The following is a 25879-nucleotide window of genomic DNA, read 5'->3' on the forward strand; positions in this document are numbered from 1 at the left end:
CTCTTTGCACAGAACAGCATATTCTAATGAAATAGTCTGCTTCTTCTTGAAGAGAGTCGAAAGTTCGCCCAGTTCTGAGTTTTGCTTAAATTAGTCTTAAGAAAAGACACTCTAAAGATTAATAAAGTTATGACCACTTTGTATTTTTGGAAGGATTCTCAAGCAGACGAAAGGCTGCAGTTTGACTAACCATCCCTTGAAAAAAACAGAAATAAAATGGTTCAAGACTGCAAACCTTTTTGTGGGATTGTCATTAAAAAGTAGGTAAACACGCAGAATAAAAACTGGATTCGTTAGTGTTTTGCTCACAAAGTGCTGTGGCCACGAACTCGTCAAATACTGATACAGGCGTGCATTCACACAAGCAAATCCAAGTCCCCTAGAACCTGTTCTTTCTCGTGTAACCGAGTGGGTTTGTTTTTTTTTTTTTTGATAGCTGACCTTTTGGCTGTCGTCGAACACACATGAACACACATCTACTGTGTTAAGGTGGTGACGATCTTTGTTCTCATCGGAGCTGGCGCCATCTCTTTTTCTGTGGGGACTGTTCTCCATCGACTGAAGCTGTGACCATAGGCGGCTGATATCATAGCGAAGACTCTCAGTCTGCATTAACTATCAGTCTTGAAAGTATCTATTTGACGATTACCTAATTCTTTCTTTCACGTTTAAAAACTAGCCACGTAAGTGGTTACAACTGAAAACGACCAATAATAGTAAAGAAAGAAAGATCATATGACTAAGCCTAATTAAGCACAAAACGTGTATTTAAAGATAAGTAAATGGCGAATACTGTATTGTTGGACCTTTTCGTAATTAGACGCATGAAATACTTGCGCAGAAATTTATAAAGTTCAGTACTTCGATTCAAACATTGCAGGGATTCTGTTAGGATTTGTCTAGTCTGTTTTCACACATAGATTTAACAAAATGTGTAGGACATGTTTGCATGGCGCAAATAGTGCACATCTCTACACATTGGCAAAGCTTACATCCTGTCCTGAATATTACGCTCAGAAAGGAGCAGACTTATTTCCAAAATGTTCACCAACGAAGCGCAAACGTGTTTAGCAACAAGAACATAAGCTTGACAGCGCCACAGTTACACAAGAGTGGGACCATCGGAGAGTTACAGTTCAGCCCTTTACATTAAATCAGGACACAAAACCAAGAGTGTTAAACCAATCTTTAGAGGGCAATAAAATAAACATTTTGCACATAAAACATCAAGCAATGAAGACGAGCAACAAGAGAGCAGGCAATAAGATATAATACGTGTCGTCTTCTACTGTAGCTCACATTCCTTGATGTTGTATTCAAGATGTACTGATATGATACTGTTGTAGTATATCGTTTTGAATAAATCTGCCAGAAAATGGTTATTTCTGTAAACATAGGACACACCTGTTGTAATTTACATTTATTTACCTTTAAAGTTGATCAAGTAATTAAAAATTGGTTAGTAGATCATGGGAGGGAGGGAGGGTCAGGCATTTCTCCTTTTCATGAGAAAGTCATGCTTGATTTTCCATTTCTTATTCTTTTTACATAGTATTGGTTAAAATCGGTTTATTTCAGAAGTTTGACAATTTTATAAACATGGGCATATCTTTATCTGTAATGGTATCTCATTCAAAAAATGAATTCTTAAAAGTTATTTTGGTTTAATGTTGAACATACTTTACGTGCCTCTTTGATATCACTTATCCGTTATTTAAAATTATGACTTCATTGTGTTTGAGAACGGAGCGACGAATTTTTAAAATAATGTATTTTTGCCTCCAGCTCTTTTGATGTTTTTTGATGTAACTTAAAACTTAGCCTAATTTATAAAAATGAATATTCAGTAGTAGAATGATTACTTATCTTCGTATTGACATTTTGTAGAATAAAAATCTCTGAAAGTAAAAACAATGTTAATGCTAATGAAGTACATTACAATACGCTAAAACTCGAAGCGCCCATCGTCTGCTGCGAACTTTCCCGTTCACAACATTCTAGTTTGCTGTGGTTAGAAAATTCACTGTGAAACAAGGTTGGGCGTTTCAAACTGTGGTTGCATGTAGTTTTCTAAGAATGTTTCGGCAAGTTATTTTGTAGTAAGCATTATTTAGATACATATAGCGAATAGCACACGTCGAAAATAGAAAAGGTTAAACCCATAAATTGGGGTGAAGGTCACATGCATGCATAATTCTCCAAAATCGTCCGCAACCATCTCTATGTGTAGTTTCCTTCCATTTTCGTAATTTCCTTATGTGCGTGGCTGTATACTTCCACAACTTCATTGGCGAAGTGTTGTGGTTCATTGCAGGGATGTGTTGCAGTGAACGGTTGCTAGGGTTTACTGCATGGCTTGGTGCTGTGGTTCATTACAGGGATGTGTTGCAGTGAACGGTTGCTAGGGTTTACTGCAGGGCTTGGTGCTGTGGTTCATTACAGGGATGTGTTGCAGTGAACGGTTGCTAGGGTTGACTGCAGGGCTTGGTGCTGTGGTTCATTGCTGAGTAATGCTATGGTTGCCGGTAGTGGCTTGACGGTGCAGTTCATTGAAGTAATATGATATTATTATTCACTGCAGTGCCTTGCTGGTGATTGTTTGGTAGTGCTCATTACAGTGGCTTGTTGCATTGCTATGATGCTTAATGGAGAATTCAATCTGTTTTTCTCGCGAAATAGACCTTTTAGTGTTAATGCGATCAGGCACGTCAGAAATTTCTTCTTTCGTTGGCACTGTGATGTTCACCTAAAGACCACACTTTTTTCCGCCATTCCCTTTTTTATCATTTGCGAGAGACCTCGATCCCTTACATCTGCATTTTCCATTATGCAAACTAGCAGTTTTTACTTAATCAATTGCTGCTTTGATGTCTGTTTTTAAGACCATTTGCAATCACATATTTTCTTTTTGCATTTCTTTCACAAAGCAATTTCAGAGAAATCGTTACGCCTCTCACTTGTGAAACCAACAATCTGACACGAAGTCTGACGATATAATTGATGCCTTCCTGTTCTTTAGTTGCATGTTCCTAGCAGTAAACTTGATGCAGACAGGTATGACCGTCTATCTCATGACACCAAACAGTCCACTTTAAGAGTTAGGTCAGGTACTGTATATGCTCCCCCCCCCAAAAAAAAAAAAAGACAAAAAAGCCCAAAATCGTGCAGCGTTTTTTAATTTTTATTTTATTAGCTTCAGCAATTTGTTGCTGGAACTCACAAATATTAAACTTATGCTGTTCACTAGATCGAAGAGAAAGCTAGTTACATGGTTTTGGTTGTTTTGTATGCAGTGCAGGATCATTTGTGATCTTTTATCTTTTTCATTTGTATGCTGCTTCGCAATCTCTCTGTCCATGATAGGAACAGTCTGAACAATATTGCCCACATCTGTTCTAAGATAATTGGTATCAAACAGAGGGATTTAGCTTCTTTTTGTTATCAACAAACAGGAAAGCTTCACGCATTTTGTCAATACCTGAACATGTACTAACAAGATAATTTGTAGTATTAAGCTCAGGTGATCGTTATTCCATGCGTGTATGTAAAAGTAACAGACACCTGAAATCGTTTGTGCCATCTGCAGTGTAGCTGATCAACCTCAGATGAATTGTCAGTCTGTGTGTTTGTGTGTGATGTTGTAGGTGCGCACATGAATATCCTTGATTTAATTTATATACGTATATATGATTGTCACTTGCCCATAACTTTTCTTTTCATTTGCTCATATTTTTCACTGTTAACATCTTAACGCTGCACCTTGCAACGAACTTTTATTTCTTATTTTTATTTCTTTTACTTTTCTGACTAGAGAACCTTCCCATCTTCAAATTATCCACTGGGACAAATAAAGTTGGTCATTGTCATTAAAAGATGTGACGATTGCGATAGATGTGCCCTTCCCCCACACGCACACTGAATTAATGACTTTCGTGTTTTTGACGATAGTATACTTGCCATTTCGCGTTTTAGCTTGCATTGTAGTATGGGTTGATCTATGTTTCGTTGCCCGAAAATTTCTGCGAAATGATAGTCCCATGACCTTCCACATCTTCCGGCTCGGAAGGGCGAGCCGTTCATCTTCTGTCAGTACTGTCTACGCAGGAAGCACTTTTTACATCGAGATGTATGGTTTGAAGTAACAGTACCATAAAATATTATTTAGTTTCAACTCCCATGAAAGCAGAATGGGGTCTTTCGGTTTAATTTTTTTCCTGAAAAACAAAATCGTTTGTCAAAGAAACAGTTTTGTGATTTGTGTTGTCCGTGAGGAATGTGGTGTGCTTACCATGTAGATTTCCACAGTTTTTCTTGATTAACTGTGTATTTAATCTATTTGTCAATTAGTCGAATAGCTGAAATGGTAGCCTTATCAGGTTTTTTAAATGAGGAATTAGAACTCATGCAGATCCTATAATACTGGATCAGATATGAAACTTTTAGAAAAATCGGTAGTTTAAAAAAAAAAAATTGATAATACATTGAATATATTCTGCGTTTAGTTTACTCTAGTTCTTATTGAATTATCCAAACACATATTGTTGAATTATTAGAGGTAGGGATGTTCTGGCTTTTATATCATGATAGAGCGTGTGGAGCGCATCGTTCTCTGGCGAGTACACCAGCAAGCCTTCTACAGGCAGCTTGCGGATCCCTTTGTCATCTAGAATGCTGTGTAACACAATTTACTGAGGTTATTGCATTTGTGGCCGGGGCTCTTTCTAGTGACTGTAATTATGATATGTTGCTTTCGATAGCAGACTTAACGATGTTTTCGTGGAGTGAAGAGTCTTAAAGAACATTCCCGCCACAGTTGTTTAGGGAGGTGCTATACAACTCGTATAACTATGAGGCACTTGACTTAGGGGGGAACTTTGCCACCGGTCTCTTGGGCCTTTTCATCACCTGCTCACACAGAGGTGGAGACAGGCGTTTAGGTGCAGCAGTGACGTGGCGGGAGCCTAGTACCTGCCACTGGCGCTTTCACGCCTCCAGCCTAATTGTGGATGCCCCACTGCGGTTCTTAGACCTGAAGGCCTCAAGAGGTGTTGATGACATGCTGCCTGTGGCCATAGCTAAAGGTTACGATTGCGTGAAGCGATATCGGGGTTTTTTTTTTTCCTTCTTGACGCATTTGAAACAGAAAACGGGCAACTTCTTTTATGCTCGGAGGAAATCGATTTGAAAACGCTTGTTAGCCATTTTTAATTTCTTGGTGAGGTGAGCTACATTTAGTTTCTTTTTGTCTGCAAGCTTTTTTAAATTGGTGGTGATTCATACAAATGTTGTTGCTTTAGGGTCGTTTTATTTGTAAGGCCGTTTTATTTCGCGTTGTACAGTTAATGACCCATGTGTGTGCACGCGCGCTGGGTGTAGGCGCGTGCGTGGGTGGGTGCCTACGTGCATGTTTTGCTGGTTAGTGTTTGCTAGGTCTTATTTCTTTTAAAGCAGCGGTAGGTAACCTTTTCCATCCAAGGGCCATTGTGATATTTATGTCATTCGTGGGCCATACACAATTGTCTACTGAAAAATTAGCCGGCTATATTTGGTCAACCTGTAGTTTCGCCACTTTTTGCAACGTGTACAATTCCAGCCTTCCTGGCACTGCTGTCCTCCAAGTCACCCCAAATCCGTCTTTTTTTTTTAGTTAGGTACGCAAAAAATATGCTCCTATGAAAAGCATAGGGATACAACTGTTTGGAGTCTGTAAAATATATTCTATTAATTAGAAAAATCCCAGAGTAGACAGAGTATATACTAGCAAACCCTTTTTTCGCGCTTGCTTCCTTTTACTCGTGTAAATGCTTTAGACTTCACTGGTATAGGTATGCGTTTATATAAATACATATATGTATATATAATTTATTTTCTAATACATGTGCCAGCAGCAGACCTAGATCAAAGACTATTTCATGCATCATGAGATTACTGAAATAGTCCGTGTTCACAAATAAACAAATTACAATAAAATTTACATAACATGGGAATTTAACTGCAGCACTAAAAAGTTATTATTTTCTTGACACGATTTTGCTGTATGTCATGTATACATTCACACGCTGGCTATTAGCCAGCAAGAATGGATCGAGAACTGGTTTACTATCTTCTTTTTTTCATTCCGCTCACTTCTGAACATTATGGGCACATTTATGTATGGAAGGGATATATGAACGCTCCTTTATCGCATCCCAGAATTCCGTGAACCGCATTCTCAGTTTCGTTTCCTTTTTTAGTTGTACTCGACTGCTAAATGAGGTTAGGGCGAGAAGGGGTTAACGCTGGCATGGTCTGCCATATGTAAGGTCACCGAGACCTCATTTCGGAGCGATGCACATTTTAAGGATATAAAAAAGTTATTTGGGATTGTTGTGTGGCTGATGGGGCGCACCTTCGTGCTGCACTAGCTGCTGGTCATGCCGAAAAATTGATCTTCCTCCGCGATAGCAGTTAGTTCTCACATCAGTGAGCATTCCATCGTTAGGGTATGTTCACGGTTATGAACTCTTATGTTCTCCTCTTCCCTCCTCTGTCCTTGAATCTCCCTTTCTCACGCGCTCAGGCATACACAAACATTTTCACTCTGTCAAAAACTCTACTGTGTAGAGGCTTGTGCCTGTGTACTGTCAAGATGTTAATTATCGAGTGGGTAGAACTGGATTTGGTCTGAAAAAATAAAATCTTTACTTTTACATCTTAAATTTTAATCAGAACTAGAAATTTAAGAACACACAAACACAAAAAATGAAATGCCACCGATTAATTTGATTTCATGTTTAAAGATTTCTCTCGTGCGCTGCAATCATAACAAATAATTTTCAAGCGTTTTGGACCGTCACCACAGCTTTATTCCCGCCGTCACAGCCTTTACTATACCTTTAGTCGTTTTCGAATTTTCTGGTCGCTCTGAATCTTTGGAATTAAGGCTTTATTAAGAACCCTGGAAGATGTCTTCGTACGTTGTGGCAGTTATTTGAAAAGTACTTATTTTCTTTAAGGACGTAGAGTGTGTGGGAGAGGTTAGTTGCCTAAGGGATCATGCTTCATTACTATGTTTATATGGGACTTAGTTGTGTGGGCATGGGAACGGTCCTTGGACCTAGTGGAGCTACCTAACAGCGCTAGACCTCGCGTTATTGATCTCTCACCACCAAGATTGAATTACCGACTCACTTTCTTGCCTGACGCGCGTCTTTGGCGAAAACCAGATTGAAACTTGCCAAAATAAATGTCTTCTAAATGAATTAATAGTTCGTTTGACAATATCCATCACTAGTCATAATGAAGAAAGAACTTTCAGTGGCGAGACCCAGCGACAGTTGTTGACAAGTGACACTCTGTCGATGATGCTTCTAGGATTATTTCTGCCGAAGATAGTTTCCTAGGCCAGATACAGAGACAGGACGACAGGCAGTCAGACAGACAGTAATTAGTAAAAAACCTCGGAGCAAAATGCAATGTGATGCGTACCTGGCAATGAGTGGTGTTCACATCAGAATCTACATCGTCATTAAGAGTACAGACAGCATGTTCTAAACTGTATCTCAGGTCATTCACCAAATACTATATCTGCCAGATTTTACCATGATTGCACCATTGTCTGTTCTGTCATAGGAAATACATCTTCAGCAGGTACTACAGTACCAAATGCTTTTTCTAGAGAACTGGTTCAAAAAGTACAAAATAGTGTGCTTAGTAGAACTCTGCGGTATCATCACTGTTACATGCATGGTACAAAAGGAGGAACTTATTGTCTAATGACAGTTTCTACATGCTAGATCCCAGTAACATGGGAACTTGTAGTTCAGTGATGGATTTTCCTGATTCCCTAATCACGGTTACAGTGACGAGGAACTAGTGGGTCAGTGAAGGACTTTGTGTGGTTAGTTGTAGACTTTCTTGTTTCCTTAATATTGCTACATACAGTTTTTGTGGCTCAGTTGTGGAACTTTCTTGCTACCGTCATCGACCGCTATAGCGCCATATGCATCGATGATGAACACTAATGTAAGGGTGCGAACTTGATAACCTGTTGCTGGTGCTAGGTGACCCGACAGCGCAGCGCTCCGTTAATGACATCAACAGCCTCATCTCTTCCCCTGCCCTCCCGTCCTTTCTCGAATCTTTTGATATATTTGCGCAGGGTCACGTGAGGCCACTGGCAGCACGCGTGGGTACGACAGTCATGATAGTTTAGCGAAGCAGAGATGGAGCAGGATAAAAACATTTTTGAAAAAGAATCAGCATCCCTAAAACACTAGTTAAATAGGAAAGAGCGCTTCTCAAGGCCTGGCCATCCACTCTATCAACCCTTGCGCTTAATTCCTGTCCAGGAGAAGCCAGGATTTCTTTGATATCAAAGTGCATAACAGGCATTACCGGCCTTGATGAATGGTCTGACTGCACATTTGAACTTACGATGGATAAATGATGCTGATATTTGACTTTTAATATGCAGTAGCGTTTATATAATTTTTACAGTTGTACAAGCTGATCAGAACATTTTAACCCACAGATGCAAGTTTTGGCATGTCACTTCCGTCTGAGTCAACCTCGGCGATGGTATTTTAGAAATCGCTGTCTCACTCTCTCGTTTCTCTCGCTATTTATCATACTCGTTTGCTCACGAATCTCTTCGAACAGGGAGTAACTCGATAGATGCATCAGTTAACAAGGCTCGCCAATTAGGTCTGCCCAGAGCGGTGATGAGCAGGTCCTGCTTGGAACTACCAGTCCACCCCAGAACCTTCGCAGGCCAGTTCTTCTTCTGCCCACTTCGGCGTCGACCTCCATCCAAGGTACCCTGAGGGACTTGGTGTCTTAGTGTCATGCGGGGTCACATGACTAAGCCAGACCAACCTTTCGCCGTCTGACTTGCGAGAATGGGTTCCTCGTGACCTACGAGTCCGGTGACAGTGTTCCGTACAAAGTCATTAGTTTTATATTCCTTGTACGAGATATGGAGCAGTTTCATCAGGCTCTTGTTCTCGAATACTTATCTACATCAGCCACCAGCATCCACGTCTCACATGCGTAGGATTGAAACTTCGAGGGACTTGGACAGTCTTTGTAGCTTACGCTGTTGCTGCGTCAAATCATGTCCAGCATAGCCTTTGCTGCTGTTGCTGTTGCCAATGTCTGCCGCTGAACTGCCTTCTTAGGAAAGGTAGCTCCCAAGTACACAACGCCTCCTCCAGCTGTACTCCACTCAGCTTTGCCGCTGCCATTGACCAAGACGTTGCTCTTGTCATTGCTGGTCTCCATTCCATATGCATTCAAACTGTCTGTCAGTCTGTTGGGAAGGTCTTGCAGGTTGTTGTTGGTGTCTGCAATCAGATCAATATCATCTGCAAAACGGAGGTTGCATTTGAGCCTCTCACTGATGGAAATGCGGATGAGATTGTCATGAAAGATTTCTCGCATGATGTTTTCTAAACAGATGTTGATCGGTACTGGCGATGGAAGTAGTGGGGGATACACTTGATGGATATTGGCTGTTGGATAAAATAAAGCTCCCATTCGATCATCCAGTAGTAATGTGCTCTTGTACAGCGTTTCGATGACTTAAATGAGACCCTCTTTGATGTCGAATTGTCGCATTACATGTCCCAGACACTCATGCCAGACTCTGTCAAATATCCCTGAATGAATGAATCCTGCTGGAGCTGTACATTTTTCTATCACGATAGGTGTTCCTGGCTATTCTAAAAGCCAGTCTGTTTTCTGTTAGCAATTCTTTTGCGATGGCTTTTGGTTACTTTTAGCATAAATTTGCATGGGTCGCTAATTGGGCTTATGGTTCTGCAGGTCGGGCAGCGTTTACTATTTCCTTTATTTAGAAGGGGTATGATTAGGGAATGTGTCCGTTCTTTGGAAATTCTTTTGTGTTCTCAGTTTCTTTGGAACAGAGAAGGAAAGGTATTTGCTTCTTTCCCCGATGCAATATTTAGTTCACAGGCTTGATACAGCACTGCTTTGCATGAACAAGTGGCTATTGCTGTCTTGGATGATTAAAGTCTTGTGTTGACATACCAGTGAGGGTCTGTGGTAGTTGGTAGGACGTTCTCCTGTCACATCGTGCTATTGCCTCTTCTGTGGTTCAGCACTGGTCCTCGACCTAGTTTTTTTAGCTGTCTTTTTACCTCTCCTGATGTCGCAATTTGCTGCTTTGTACTTTTAAACTGCTTCGAGATTCTTTTTTCTTTTTTTCTTCAATGCCCTTCTTTGATCACAGAGATCTAGAATGCCATTTACGACCCAGGATTATTTCTTCTTCCTTCGTTTCTCTAGCATTTCTTAGGCTGTTAAAAGTAGCACCTCTTTGATGTTTCTAGCGAGGGTGTCTATACATTTCAGTTCACCATGTTCAGGACAGCCAATTTACATCCAAATTGGGCCTAGCACCTTCTCCGAAGAGAATTCGTGGGCTTCAATTTCAAGTTTGTTGGGATAAGGTCATGGTTACTGCTCAGTGGATCATATGGAGAGTGCCATTGTGTCCTAGTACCTTTTTTGGGGGGTGGTGGTGGTGGAGGGGTACTGGTTGTGGTGAGTTGGCGACCTTGTGAAAACTGTAGAAGTCTGTAACCATTTTAATTGGTTTCGCGAAGGCCAAATTTACCTACCGTTTTGTCCATTAATGGTAGGTGTCTGGACCGAGTACGACAAGGATGTCCTTTATTGGTACTGCTTTAATTACCCTTTCCAGCTCTTCGTAAAACTCCTCCACTTCGTTATCTTCGTTAACGTGAACAGTGGTGATAATGTGATGCTAATGGAGATCAGCCTGGCGGAAATGGGTGTGCAGTTGATGACAGCTCCGACTACTCTAAGAAGAGGCTTATCGACCAGGTGCATGGCACGTCGATCGAGCATCGTTTGTTTTTTCTGTAGAAGGTAGGGGAAACGAACATTCAAACAGCTTCGTTTCGCTGGTCGTTCAGTGGGTACTGGCCAGACTTTCTCCTCCATACAAACAGAGGACGGTCTTTTTTAGTAACGTGTCATCTCAGTTCTGTCGCGGCTGGGCTTGACATCACCGGTCGTTACGGTTTGGCCCTCGTCTCATTCGAGTCAGTCCTCTATTCTCTGTGCTTTAGCTACTCTTGCACCCGCCTTTTCGTGGTTCCACAACACTTGTATAGTCATACGAGCGTAAAGGAGCTAAGGCAGCTACAGATTTCCTTAATAGTTTAAATATTGTTTCTGTATTCAGGGATCCATATTGAATATACGGACTGTTTCAGGGTTCCCATCTGTCGTTTCAATGTGTGTCCGCTCCCTTTCCCTGTCTGTCTTCCTCCTTGTTTGTTAATTACAAGAGTGCCAGTGGAGTCTGTTCCCTAGTACAAGCCGATAACAGGCGACGATGGTGGGCAGTTCCGATCAACATCAATGACTTTAGAGGAAAAGGATCGTGAAATGCGGGGTCACGGAAACTTCTTTGACCTTGTTATGTCTGTCACACTGGGGACGTTTATTTTCTCGGTGGTCAGTGGCGAATCTTCTCTACTTTCAAATATCAACCGCTAGTCCAGTCACAGTCTTTCTCTCTCGCTCTTTGTGTGTGTGAAGGTAGCTAGTTTCTGTCCTAGGACAGCAGCCAGAATCTTGTAATAGCACATTCGCATGCAGCAACAGATTCCTTGAATGCCACTCTTCAGTAAGGAGTGTTTTATTGTATTTTACCACCTGAACTTAGTTTTTAGTTTGTTTATTGGGTTTTATTTTCTTTTACATCAGCAAACGAAAGTTGTCAAGTGTAAAAAATCTAACAGCCGGTTTTTTAGCTGAGCAATTGTCGGTTGCCACTAACCTCTCAAAGCTTACTCCAGCGGAACTTGTAGTCATCTACAAACGATAGTTGGTCTACGACAAAGACCAATAATGAACGCCGTTATAGAAAGTTTCTGACAACCAGCAACGATTCGCATGTGTGGTTGCCTTCTCACATTTGTTTCACGTCCCAAGTGGATTGTTCTTTTTGGTGTCTCTACTTTGTGTTCTGATTTATGTTCATGCGCCCTCTGCAGGATTGTTTTTTAACTCCAAGCTCTTACAAAGCAAGAATTTATGGGCGTTCAAAAAGTTTCAAGCTAATTGCGTTAATATATTTTCTTTTGTTACTTCTTGTCGGTTTTGTGGATTTGAAACTTGATTAGTGCAAATGTAGATTATAAGGATGCAAGCTTTAAAAACGATTTTGAACATAACAATGAGGTGGAAAGGTAAGCAAGTCTGACAACTCTAGGACTTTTGCTAGGCTGTTTACAAGACTGGTCAAGGGTGCAAGGAAATGTTTTGTGCAGCGTGTTGGTGTGCATTCTTGATATGTATTTCTGTCAACGTAGATATTCTTAAAATTAGGGGACGTTTCTGAAATCATTTCTTAACAGATAAGTCGAATGTGCATTAGCAGTATGTTTTTATGTAACCAGCATGTAAGCTTTTCAAAACTGATGCCACACAGAACAAGAAAGTGTTCATGAGATGTTGCTATGGTCGACTTAGTCATAGACTGTTGGAGAAGCAGGGCTGCCCTGAGGGGGAGTTAATCTGCTTGAAAAGCCAAATAACCTGCCTTGAAGGGGACTTAGTCCGCCCAGGCAGAGACCACGCCCAGTGTGTTTTGCGAGGAAATCCCGTCTGTCGCAAACCAGGTATTTGATGAAACTTGTTTGTGTTCGTGATGGAGCTGACTTAAAGGAAATAACCGAATATGAGAAAGATTTTTCCTTTAAAAATACTATTATTAAGGCTTGATGAAACTTTTACAGGAACGGCTCATAGTGTTTATCGTTCACATTTAGCCTGGGAGTACAAAAGTGGTAAGTGCATTTTATAAACAGATTTTGTGTTCGTTTGCATGTGTACGCGTGTTCGTATATATCTATAATGTATGTATTCATCTGTCCCATCAAAACAAAATACTTTTGTGCACATCTGGAAAAAATCTTTTCCTTGTATCTTATGTCTCAAGACAGGCGTGAAAACTCCTATTTTCTCGTTAGGACGTAGGCAAGTGTACCGTTTAATGAGACTACGGTGCTGGTTTGTTAGTGATACGACTCATGTAAGCGCGAGCTATTCAAATAAGGGTCCTGCACGTGGTCTGACGCCATCTTGGTAGCTGAGATTTTGCACAGTCAGTATAGCCTAAAATCAAACTAAGAACCACCTGGATGATGATTTCGGTATGGAGCTACAAACGATAAGTACCGATACGGTATCTCATACTTTTACAGCTACACATATTTCGTAGTCTCAGTAAGCGAACAGAAGACAGATGCAACTCGTCTTTTGGCCTAACGAGAGTGGAGTCGCTTGATCCCAACTTGTGCAAGTTTTCCGACAAGTTAACCCGTTATTCAGGCATCACCGCCACTGCCTGTAAGTGTTGAATAATCCTCCACTACCATTTCCCAGACGGTGTTCAGTGGGAGCCGAAGTGTCAGGTGGCACTACGGAGGGTCAATGACGTGGTTTACGTGAGCACAAGAGAAACAACTGCGTGCGCTGGCAGTCGGCGGTGTCTTCATTAGCGCGGCGCCCGGTCGTCTGGTGGTGGCCGGCAGCTGGCAGGAAATTACAGCTGCCACTCGCCAGTGCCGTCAGCAGACCGCGTGAACAGGATTTCTGTCGGCCTTCAGGACAGGTCTGCGACACTGATGCTGTTTGCTATTTAATTGGAAGGGAAGGTGTTTCCCCTTTGAGGTGACTTCACAGTGTGAGCATCTATGGCAGGCGCCAACTTCCACATGCGTGTGAGCGTGTTCGTGTGCGTGCATGCGTGCAGTAAGGAAGAGGCGGGGTGGGAAGTCGAGGGATTATACTTAATGAGATAAAAGGTACTGATTCACGTTGAACGCTTACGATCAAAGGAATCAACAAATATCTAGTTGAAAAATAAACAGCAGATCAGTTGCACTAGTAAAATCACCCATTATTATGAAAGTGCACTATAAATGTAAATAATGAATAAAAATACGCAGACTCTTTGGAAAGTAGCTCCGGCTATTTGCTAGTTAGTAGTAAAATGCTAGGATTTCCGATATTTACGAACCAATCTTGTTTTCCAAATCACCGCAGTGGGCCTCCCCTCAAAGATTTGTTTTCTAAAGTTATGAGTTCGAACTTTGTACCAACCGTTTTTCGCGCAGTCAGACATGCCAGGTCTCTATTTACCCGTCACATGTTGTAAATACTTTGATTTCACTGAAAGCAATTCATGATTATCATGGTTGCAAAAACATTAAAATACTCTGTTGCTCGCGTGTTATTCCAGTTATGCCGTTACTCTCACTCTTTGAACACATGTACATGTGTGCGATAGCTGAGTAGTAGAGGTCGGGGGGAGGTGTGGAGGAAGAGAAGGACGTTATGCTTATCTTCTGCATGCGGCAGACTAGGTCTTGGCTTCTTATCTGCAGTACGCTGCAGGAGAGATGCTGCGAGGTTTAGCTGTATAGCTAGGTTTGTCTGCCCACCAAAGACTGAGACTTCGCAACCTCTAGGACAGCGGCTCTGGCATTTTGTTCCCGTTACTCCCTGGTGGACCATGTGTGATTAGAGTGTTTCGCTCAGCGAGAACAGGCCAGTCCATTATACAGAAACAGCACACACACACACGCACACAGTACGAATGGCCGTAAACTTGCAAGTTAATGATACTTGCTATGAGGATATATTTAAGGCATTGCCACCATATTCCTATCCCAACGGAGAGAATGATTCATCATTAAAATGCTTGACCGATTTTGTGCTTAGTTTACAGTGATCTTGGGGGAATTTCTAGTTGGAAAACACCTAATTGGAGGGTTTCAGCGGGTATAATGGATGGTTAATTGAGTTTTCTTGTATTTTATTAAACAGCCGGACTTAAAATCGTAGTTTATTTATATGTACACGTGCTGCTATGTAAATGTCCGTGTGTGTGTGAATGTTGCGTGAGACAGGAGCAGAGAAACTAGACAACAAAAAAAGAAAGATCACTAGCGCAGCAGGAGGACATTTCTTTAGTCACGCGTGTGTGTGTGATCTAAAGCTGTTTAGCGAGATGGTGTCCCGGGTGGGTTAAAGCACTCAGCCAATGAACCCCTTCCCTCGTGACGTCACTGCCGGGCGCCGTGTATTTCTAGCGGACAGGAAGGGACTACAGAGCGAATCCATTTGAAGAACTTCAGAACTTAATGAATCACTTTTTTTAACAGCCTTTCGATGAGAGCCCGCTCTCTATCGAACTACTGCATTTATTTTTTCTATTATTATTATTGTAGCAGAGATCACAATGGCTTTAAACTGCAGACATCCATATCTTCGCTATTATCAACTTTCTGACCCATAACCACATATTATAAGCAAACGTCCGCACATATTTACATATAAACACTTGTTGATGCAAACGTGACCACCCAGATCTTCGTTTCCCTGCCGGACCCACTTCCAGCTGCCGTCTCAATCTGCTTGTGCATCGGTTTAAAAGCACTGCCTACTTCATATGCACATACAAAGGAGGTGCCACTCGCTTTTGGGCTTTTTTGTGCCCTATCGAACAAACATATCCTTCCACCTTTTTGATAGATATATCCGTTAAAACGCCTTAAGTACTCAAGCGTCTTAAAACCACATGAAGTCTCGCGTATCTTTGCAATTCATTAAAATTATCGTCTGCTTTCATTGACATTTGTTTAATCGGTGATTTTAGACATGGTGAAGTGGTTTGGAATGAATGACTTGAGACATGCGCTGACATCTATTCCTAAATTCTGTTTTTAAATATACGTATTTTTATGTGTGGAGCTCTTGGTAGATGTGTTTACAGAAGTCAGTAATAAATGGCCTTGTTTAAAACTCGATTGTGTTTACAACAGTTTTAAGATGCTGTGTAGTTACTTCCACAGATGCTCACATCCTATCTGGAGCTATGCTCTTGAATCCATCTCTTGCATAGAGTATCCCTTGAAATAACATCAGCTCATATTGTGCTCTGCCTACAGATTTGTTAACCACAAGTTATATTTTATGTCGGGTAAGATAAACATTTATGATTCTCAGTTATGTGTTATTTCATGCATGAAAGTCGTTAGTGTCATTGTCACTTTTGTTCGTGGAGCTGGAGGAAGCCGTTTATCTCTATATGCTGTAACCTAACAAGTCAGGTGTGTCTGGTATCTGGAATTTCACCTGGCAGTGCAGGATACGGTGTGACGACGATGGAGATGAGACTCATTGTGATTAATAATTCAACCTGACGTCTGCAGCCACAGACTGATACGCATCAAAGACCAGAATCTCTCTGAAGTACTAAAAGAAAATGACTGTCCTTGGATTTTAAGGTTTAAATGGATAGGTTTCTGGGAGATCGGCGAATAAAGAGACAATAAAATTTAAAAAACAAGCAAAAAAAAGTAGATTAACAATTGAAAAGAAAATGAAAAAAAAGTTACTCACAAGAGACAGCTTGGACTCCAGCACATCAGTAGTCTAAGTGCTTGACAGTTTATGAAAATACTGGTGTCAACATTATTTTAATCTTTCATTTAGCAGAATGTGGGGAAAATTTTAAAATCTCATAAAAATTATCCAGAAATTGCTTTTTTTTAATCAGAGAGAATGAGTCGCATGAAATGGCTTGGTGAAGTTTCATGATGAATGTTTATTTTATCCTGATTTCAGTAAATAAATCTCTGCCGGCATTCTTGTAAAACAGGTAAAGGACAAAAGGTCGTAGGCTGCTGAGGATCTTCTTGTAATGAAAAGACAGTCTTGAGGCTGAATTATTTGAAGTGGTGGTAAAGAAGCCGGTGTTCACGAAGGTCCAGGTTACTGCCAGTGGCCAGTTGCACGCAACGGCACTGATGTATGTAATTCAACTCACTAGCTTCGCATATTTTAAGGCGCTTGGGAACAATCCTACGACTTCAGGCACGAATGTTTGATAGCTAGCAAGATTGATGGATGGATGGAATTTGTTTCCGCGGCGGTCTTAGCGTGTGCCTAAAAGATACATGTCAAATGAAGGAGATGGGTGAGGTGCCCGGTCAATATATCGCAAACTAACAGATTGTGAAGTGCAGTGGAATATAAACGGGCGTGGCTGTGTGAAGCGAGGAAACATCGACAGGTTGGCAACCACAAAACAAAAAAATATAAAGATTTTTTTCCTTCTGTTGCAGTCAACTTCGACCATTTTCAGATCCTGCGAGCGATTGGCAAAGGCAGCTTTGGGAAGGTGAGCCACAATCTGCTACTCTTCGATCTGTGCAATCTGCGCTCTGCTCATTTGTCCTTTCATTCTTTTTTGTATTTTAATTTTTTTTAGCCTGTTTGTCTTTCATTTTCACTGTTTATTTTTTTTTCTTTAGACGCGCATCGCTTCGGTTTGTTGTTTTTTGTTTTTTTTTTTAAATAAAAAACTTGCGCTATACCGATTTCTGTCCATTTCTATCCGGTCAGCATTTTCATCATCTCTTGGCCATTCTCTCAGAAGGGTATTCCTCAGAAATTAATTTTGTCACGGAAAACAACAATACAACAAAACTTAGTTTCTTTGGATTTCTAATACGTTGAAAAAAGAACAGGAAGGGTTTCTTTGATTGTCTTCACGTTCTTTCTTTTTTCTTTCTTGTAAGCTACCTTGCAGGCACCATAATTTGTCTTTTTTATTATCTAATGATTTGATGTTAGTTTTTGCAATTGTTTTTCTTCTGTGTATTCGCGCGTTCTTAAGAGGAGGGAGGGTTCGCAGGACGTCACCTGTAGCGAGCAAGTGGGACACACTACCGACACATTTGATCAATTGTAGACAAACCGTCTACAAAAGCCAGTCTAAGATCGTTTGATGACAGGGCCTTTGACAGGTTGATGGCTTAAACACTCATTTCAGCTCAGTTGTTGTTGTTGTTGTTGTTGTTTTTTGTTGTTGTTATTATTAAAGGCACGTTTTCTTTCTCAAGACTATGCTTTTCTTCTACAAGCGTTTACGAAGCCTCATTGCCGGTCGTAGAAGCCATTTTTCAGTATGCTGTGGAAAGTATAGATCACTGGCTTTGGGCCGATCTCGTCGAACATGACTGTATTTTGCCCAGCGACTTGGAAAGTGATCTTCAAGCTTCGACAGGTCACGTGACAAGTGGTCTTAGCTCATCGATCGGTCAGCTGGATATTCACTCCTTGTGGTTTGGAGAGCTCTTGCGAAAGACCTCCACTTATTTTAAAGCAGGGAAACCAGCATACTTCTAGGCAAATATGGAAAGCATACAGTTTCTTTCTTTCTTATGCGCAAACGAAAACATACCCGTGTTGGCGAAGCAATCACTGATGGCGCGGTTGTCATGACCATCAGGCAGTTTCCTAGTTTGTTTGCAATATTAAGATGAATACCTGGCTGTGTTTTCGGGAATAAGCATGGGTGTGTTTATTTCTTAATTTTTGGTTTAGTCTTATAGTTGTTTCTGTGATATTTAGGCTCACACACTTTCCAGCAGCAAAAGACCCATGTCTCTGGCAGCAGGCTAACCGTGGGACATGTTGTGTTCCTGCATCCCTGATCCCCCTTGGACTGACCTGGTCTCTCGCGCTGATTCACCGAGCGGGACTGCTGTTTTCATCTTTTGTTCTCGCCTATGATGTCCGAACAGTGAGGGGTATGCTGAGATGTGGTCATAAAACAACTGTAATGTTCGCTACATTGTGTGTGTGTGTGCGCGTGTTAACATGCTAGCGCTCTAAGCGCCTCAGTTATTTTATATCTCTCCCGCTGCCTTTGTATCAGACTCCTGAGTTTCTCCCTACTTCCTCCCACGCGAACAGGCGCGCGCACGCATACATGATAAACCCCTGTTCGTTGTATGTGTGCATTGATGATCAAACACATTCCGTGAGAAATGCAAACGAAAGAATGTGATCGGTTGGCTTGACGGGAATAAGATCAGCACTAATGAGATATAGCAAGCTCTGGCTCCATCAAACACGATACTTGCTGTGTACAATTGATCAGACGCTACAGTTGGCATCCTGCATCCCTTTCCCTTTGAACTGGTTGACAAATAGAGTTCCTACACAGAGTAGGTGGTCAAAGACTGGATCACTGATATGTACCTCTTCGTCGTCTTCATTTCTAACTAGATTGTGTATATGTTGTTATATCTAATAACAAACGAAGTATACATTCATGAAAATCCACCATAAGACTACTGGGTGATGGTTTTATTTTATAAAGGTGTATTTGAAAACTGATGTTTGACTGTTTCCTGCGTTCTGCTTTATATTGAGATCTTCTTTCTTCTACAATTTCAGAATGTTGACATTTCCCACCCAGCGGGTAACGAATACCTATTTACATTTGGGTAATATCTGTGGTAAAACCTATATTTTTTATCTACGAAGAAAGTATTTTCTTTTGCTTTCTGTTGCTTGGTTACATGCTTTTATCATTTTCTTTGACTAATTTTTATTCCACAAAGAAACGAAAAGAAATGAAAACGAAAGAAAGAAAACAATAAAGCAAAAGAAAAAATAAACAAAAGTAACAAAAAAAAAAATGAAGGTAATAAAGATCCCGTGACTGAGTGACAGAGCTGCCGACTGACAATATAAAAGTGACAGGCAATATGTCTTCTTTGGTCTCAATCATTTTTTCGCTTCCCCTCGGTCCAGTGTTCACTTGCGTGCCTGTTATGGACGAGCAGCAGAGTACGATCTGTCTTAGGAAATAGAATCTCCAGTGTTATCTCATAAACAAAGGTTTTATTGAATTCGTGGGAAAATCGATCTTGATTATGAGTCCGCTTTACGTGGTGCGATTATTGCCATATTGATAAAACACGAGCTTGTAGATTTTTACAGCCTCTATCTAGCCTTCTAAGTTTAATAAAAACTACAGACATTTTCTTCCGACCTTTGAGTTCTTTTAAGAGGGGAGGAGGTATGAGGGATTCACTTGAAGAAAAAATATGTACTAAACATTTTCAACTTCAAGCAGCTAAATGTTTGAGAATTTGAAACTTTCATGGCTGCCAGTTCTCTGTACCCGTGTATCAAAAAGAGACATAGCCACCGGTTTAGTGTGATAGCTGCCTTGCAATTTTAACCTGTCCTGCAAATGTGTACAAATGAAATGTAATTTAGTGTTGATATTTTTCTCTCCACCGCTCTCACTTTTTATTTTCATCCCTCACAGACATATCACATCGTTATTTGTATGAGAAATCACAAACATTTAGCTTTGACCATGGATGTGGTGTGTTTGCCCAGCAGCATAGACCTGTCCTACGTTAATCCATCTTCAAACAACCAATGAAACGTCCATATATCAAGGTCTATAGCTCAGGGATACAAGAAAGTTTTTTTTTCTCTTTACCAATTTACAAACTGTAATTCGTGTTTTAAACTAGGTCGAGCAATCATCGGGCATCTCATATAACTAATATTTCTAGGTTCTTGGGAAATTTGAATAACCTCACAGAATCATTTCAGTCACACCAGTCTACTTTTAAGTATTTAAAAAAAAGTTAGTAGTTAGATTAAAAATTAATTTAACTCAGAAAATGGCCCTTAATCAAATAAAGCAAACATTGATTAAACCGAAGGTTGTTGCCAACACAGAGGAGGTCATTACTGGAAAAGGATAAATTAGTTTCTGTGAGTTACTTTGAAAGCAGAAAGCAGAGATGATCAGCGCAGAGGCACTAATCCGTGACAGAAAGGAAGATCATTGCAGACGTGATGGCTGTAGCGACCTTACAAGTATTTAACAGGCCAAGACGCCGACTTCCGCACTTTCAGAGTCTGGCATTCGAGAAGACAGGATATGGATCTGTAAACAGATCCGCTCGGTGCCTCTGTTTACCTAGAGAGGATCCAGAGCTGCATTGTGATCGATTTGCGAGTTAGAAACTTTCAAAGTCTTGAAGGTTAGGGAGAGCATGAGCAGAATGGAAGAGGTCGAACTTGCGAGGTCGAAGCAATCGTAATTCAGCTGTCGATATTCGCGCCCCGAGTAGTGAAAACATTATGGTGTGACATTGATGTCATCATTTTTGTCGAGGTTCAGGAGCTACAAGCAAGACCTCCGGACGCACGTGCTTACTCTGACCTGCTTCTTGTCACGACCCTGTCTTCTAGGAAAATTATTAGGTATTTGTTACCGCGCTGAATTATTTTACATTCATTATATTGGCTACTTTAGTGTACTTCAGAGAATTTTTCTTGGCTTGCGGAGAAGAAAGGAAAGAGAGAGAAAGAAATAATTAGAAATGTGATTCAATATTTATAATGCAAAATTTTAACGTCGGCAGCCATTCTAGTTTTGCTTTTTTAGTCTACTTGTCTCTCTAGAGCATCTTGCATAAACTTGACTTCCTCTTCTAAAAGGACTGAAACTTTTTTCAGTAATACACCACAACTCATATAACCCCGTGTGGTTTTTTTGGTTTTTTTTTTTAGTCAATCCCAGAATACTATGGGCCTGTGAGTGTAGAGAAGTGGTTAAGGTTGTCATGGTAAGGAAGATAACATGGAACATACTGTAGAAAGCGCTAGAAAGGTACAGAAGGACGCATTGCTCCCCCAATAGCAGCTTGGTCGACTTGGGGTATCTTGGGTCATACGCCAGGTCATCGGGGTGAGATCATAGCGCATCCAGAACGTGTTTTTCCCGGCTGTCTCTCGTCTCTGACCTACGCAGACTTGGATTGATTTCTCATCCATCTCCTGATGTAAGTGGGGAAAGATTGTCGATGTTGATTCCACTTCCATCTGTGCAACAGGAGCGTTCGGCCATCTGCCGCGCGGAGAATTTTTTCTTCCGTCAGACGTTACCAGGGTCCATGGAGGGTAAACATCCGTCGGCTTCTTGTGACCTCCGGCACTGCGGCGATGGCGCAGCCATTGACTTGGAGATGGCGACAAGAAGTGGCTCGGGGTCTCTCTGGTGATGGAGGTCTGTCAGTAGATAAGACAGGGAGGTTTAGAACCGATAGGTTGGAGCGCGTGGCGTATGTTAATGCGTGTCCGTCAGTTTGATAATAGCATGCAGGACACTGACATTAGTTATATTAATTCAATTCTTAATTCACCATTTACAGACAAGTAGCTGTTTAAAGAAACTGGAAGACAATAAATTGTTAGGCCTTGATAATAGTGTAAATGAATTTATGAAATCCACTGGTAACAAGATGCTAGAATTGTTTGTTAGTCTATTTAATGTCATACTGCAAACTGGTGAGGCCCCAACACAATGGTGTCTCCTGAAATAATTCCGATATTTAGGGTTGTAATGGGTTAGGGAACAACAGGAGAATTAGAAAATTTCTCCTAACTGGTTTAAATTTAAGTTTAAAATATGTTTATTTGACATGTATAAACAAAAATAGTTCTCAGAATTGTACGAGAAGGATATATATAAATATTGTAATTAGATAATTTATAAAGCTGCTTTCTTCTGTTTGTTTATAGTTATAATTTCTCCATACCTCTCATGGGGTGAATGAATAAAATAAATGTCTGTGTGTGCATGTGTTGGTTCTAGTTCTGCAGAGCTTGTCATAGCCGGTAATTAGAGAAACTCACGTTTATATTTTTATTATAAAGCTAAGGAGGTGGCAGTTTGCGTGAGGAGAGCGCTTTCATGATAACAGACAGAAACGCTCGAATGCTGGGACTCAGGTAGACACGCATAAATACAAACCTCAGCAGTTCACTGCGAAGTAGCCACACATGCTCTCGTGCCTCCCCACAGACACAGACAGACACACGCACGCACGCATAAACACGAACAAACATCTAGTGTTCACTACCGTCTGCTCACACAAGCACACACACAAACACACACACAAACACACACGCGTACTCTACACTTCCTCTTTCAGTTTTCATCTCGTGGATGCACGAAGGTGATAATGATTATTTATTCAACGGCACACGCATACAGAGCCATACAAAGAGGCATGTAAGATGTGAGCATGATAGGGTAAACCATTACTAGTAGGCGGAGAACAGTTCTTTATTCGATGCTTTTTCAGTACGGAAAGCTTTTTGCATGTCAGGAAGAGTACAGTACTTCGGCTGTTTCCGCGCTGCACTTTTTTTTTTCATTTCCCCTCCATCTGGTTTTTACGTGCGTGCAGTTTCAAGTTTAAAGGTTCGGTGGGGTGCAAAATGTTTGTCTAATGACTGAGTAAAGTCCAGTGCAAAATTCGATTCCCGCAAACGTGGACGAATACATGGCTTGTTCTCACGATACACACCTACAAACATCCCCATGCATGAAACAAGATCAACAAGACAGACATCTAGATTGTACATACACGATAAACGTTGCGAAAACCTCGGCCAGTGGCAGAGCTGGGACCATATGTGAAGAAGTATTTTTGTGTGCAAATGTTACATCACGATTTTGAGCTGTTGCTCTGCATGGTGAAAGAACGAAATAAAAAAATTTAAAGGGAGGAAGGACAGCAAGAAAGCGAAACCTGCCCTGACCACCTCGTGTGTCCCCGCTGTTGATTTTAAAAGCGAGTGGGGAATGTGCCCGCTGCTGTTGACAGTGATGACATTAATGTGTTGACATTAATGGGATGGATTGGTGCAAACTGCAGATAATTAACGGCCAAGGAAGATGAACGCTAGCCAGTCAAAACTCTAACACTTTATTCACCAAAACTTTGCTAATGTTTTGGGAGAGTAGAAAATCACCAATACCAGCGTCCCTCAGTTCTGTTTTTCATACGCAGTTGCCGAGGACTAGCTGCATAAGAATGTGGCTATTAAAGCAACTGCTGGTGTAGCAGGGAGACAAGAGCAGACGTTGACAGCCGGCGGTGAATATGTATACCATGTAGACTCGGACACAGCATGCGCTCGTCTTACTGCAGCTGATAGGAGGCACCGACCACGATCCCGAAGCAACGAGTATTTGCAAAGTTTTTATGTCTGCTTCTTACACAGGTCCACACTTGAGGCTTGTAATGAGGTTTGTTATGGTGCAATATTAGATGGGGATCTTTGTTTTCTCATTTGCATACATTTCCATGTATCTGCCTGAGGATAGCGGCAGCATTGGCCGCTCAGGACGTTTCGCCCACACACTGTAACTGGAAGACTTGCTTACACGTGACATGATAAACAGCTAGGATGCCTGGGGCATCTGCCATGTTCTGCAAGTAAAATTACAGTCCGAGAGAGAAATCATTTAGAAAGCCATAAGGCGTCTGGCAGTGGTACTGCAAGTGGATTTGTTTTCTTTGTCGCAGCCTATTATTTGTCATCTTATTCACTTTTATTTCTTTTCGCCCTTTTAGTGGAAATGTTATCATTGTTTTGAAGCACTGGTGCATTATTCGGTGATGAAACGCGAAAGGGAGAAGGGGGAAAATATATAGAAGATAGAAAAGAAGAAAGAGAGTTCGACCAAGTTCGACTCTAAAAGAACTTTGAGATAGATGCTAGCATCAGAAGAAACAAGGACGTGAGTGTCTTTTTACTGTGTTAGAAGATAAATACACAAAGTTGTCATATCCTAGTGGTCTGTAAATAGTGATTGAGGGTATGTGGTATGTGGAATCAAGCCCTTATTTACGCCACCTTAAACCATTCCGGGTACCTGTGTCTGAGGTAATTTACCAGGCACTAGCCCAAGCGGGCCTCGAACCAAACACCTTCAAACTCAAGCACATCAACCACAAATCTGTCATGCTTTATGTCTTAATCTATCGTTCTCTCATTGCTATGTTAATCTTGTTTAGTAAACTTTAACTTCTTTCTTCTCTTCATCCTACTCTGCTATCTCTCTGAAACCGCTCGTAATTCAGACTTAGAAATACGTTTGTAGCAGTTGTTAAGAAGTGGAGACTGTCAAAGCACACACACACTTTTCCCGCCCATACTTTCTCTAGCTTGCTATCTAGTCGTGCACTAAATGGCACAGTGATACCATGGACCTGTATAGAGATACAGATTCATGGCAATACAGCGACCATGGCTGAATAATTCAGCATTGGTGTTTGTCAACAGCTCAAGAACAAAGTAAACTTCTCTTTTATTTGAAGAAGAAATACTTAAAGTTTCGTTCCCATTTCAGAGTATGTTCTGCTGCGTCACCCTAGCCACTTGTCAATGCAGATGAGAAGAAATGGTAGGAAGGTCGATTGTGAACTGCGCTAGAGAGGGGATACCACATTCTGGATATAATTTTCCAGCAATGTAGTCAATCGTATTATAAGGCTGGATCAGTGTAGTGCCAGGAAAGGAGGCAGTGGCTCAGGGTAACCCGTCCAGATGAGATCTGTCAAAAAAATGTTCCTCATTCGATGAAAATCTGCATAATATGCAAAACATTGTTGAAAGGCAATGACAATTCTTTATTAATGAGATATAAAAATGAAGAAGAAAATGTTTTTTCCTATTTAGCATCCGTGCTCTTACAGGGAAAAAATAAACTAAGTAATTGAAGTAATTGAGTACTCTGAGAATAATAAGTAGGAAAGTAGGAAACATAAGGTAAGGTACCAAAGGAGGGTGGAAGGTGAATATATACAAAAGTGATGGTTAAGAAAACATATCTTTACAAGGTTTCCTGAAGCTGGAAGGTATCTCTAGAGCAGACCTGGACAAACGCCGACCCGCGGGCCGGATCCGGCCCGCCTCCTGTCTCTGACCGGCCCGCCCGCTGGCCGCCCACCAGTAAATATACTATATATACAGTATTGGGTAAAACTGAGTTAACTATATTATTCCGGCCCTCTAGAACCATCCCAGTTTCTCATCCGGCCCTCTAGAACCATTTCAGTTTCTCATCCGGCCCCTTGGGAAAATTAATTGCCCACCCTGCTCTAGAGGCTTTATCTAACGGATAGTTTGTTAGCTTCTAGCTGAAACTTGTTTT

At 41.1% G+C, this 25879-nt stretch overlaps 1 protein-coding gene across 3 annotated transcripts in view; it reads left to right on the plus strand.

Annotated features, from left to right (window-relative positions):
- The window catches only part of LOC112565452 (serine/threonine-protein kinase 32B-like), a 64859-nt gene that overhangs the window by 9241 nt on the left and 29739 nt on the right, over positions 1-25879 (plus strand). For all 3 annotated transcript variants that reach the window (XM_025240928.1, XM_025240929.1, XM_025240930.1), the window contains exon 2: positions 17172-17227. In XM_025240928.1, coding sequence (XP_025096713.1) covers positions 17172-17227 — 56 coding nt within the window. The remainder of the gene's footprint in view (positions 1-17171; positions 17228-25879) is intronic.

Source organism: Pomacea canaliculata, linkage group LG5, assembly GCF_003073045.1.
Source record: "Pomacea canaliculata isolate SZHN2017 linkage group LG5, ASM307304v1, whole genome shotgun sequence".
In the NCBI taxonomy this organism is placed as follows: domain Eukaryota; kingdom Metazoa; phylum Mollusca; class Gastropoda; order Architaenioglossa; family Ampullariidae; genus Pomacea; species Pomacea canaliculata.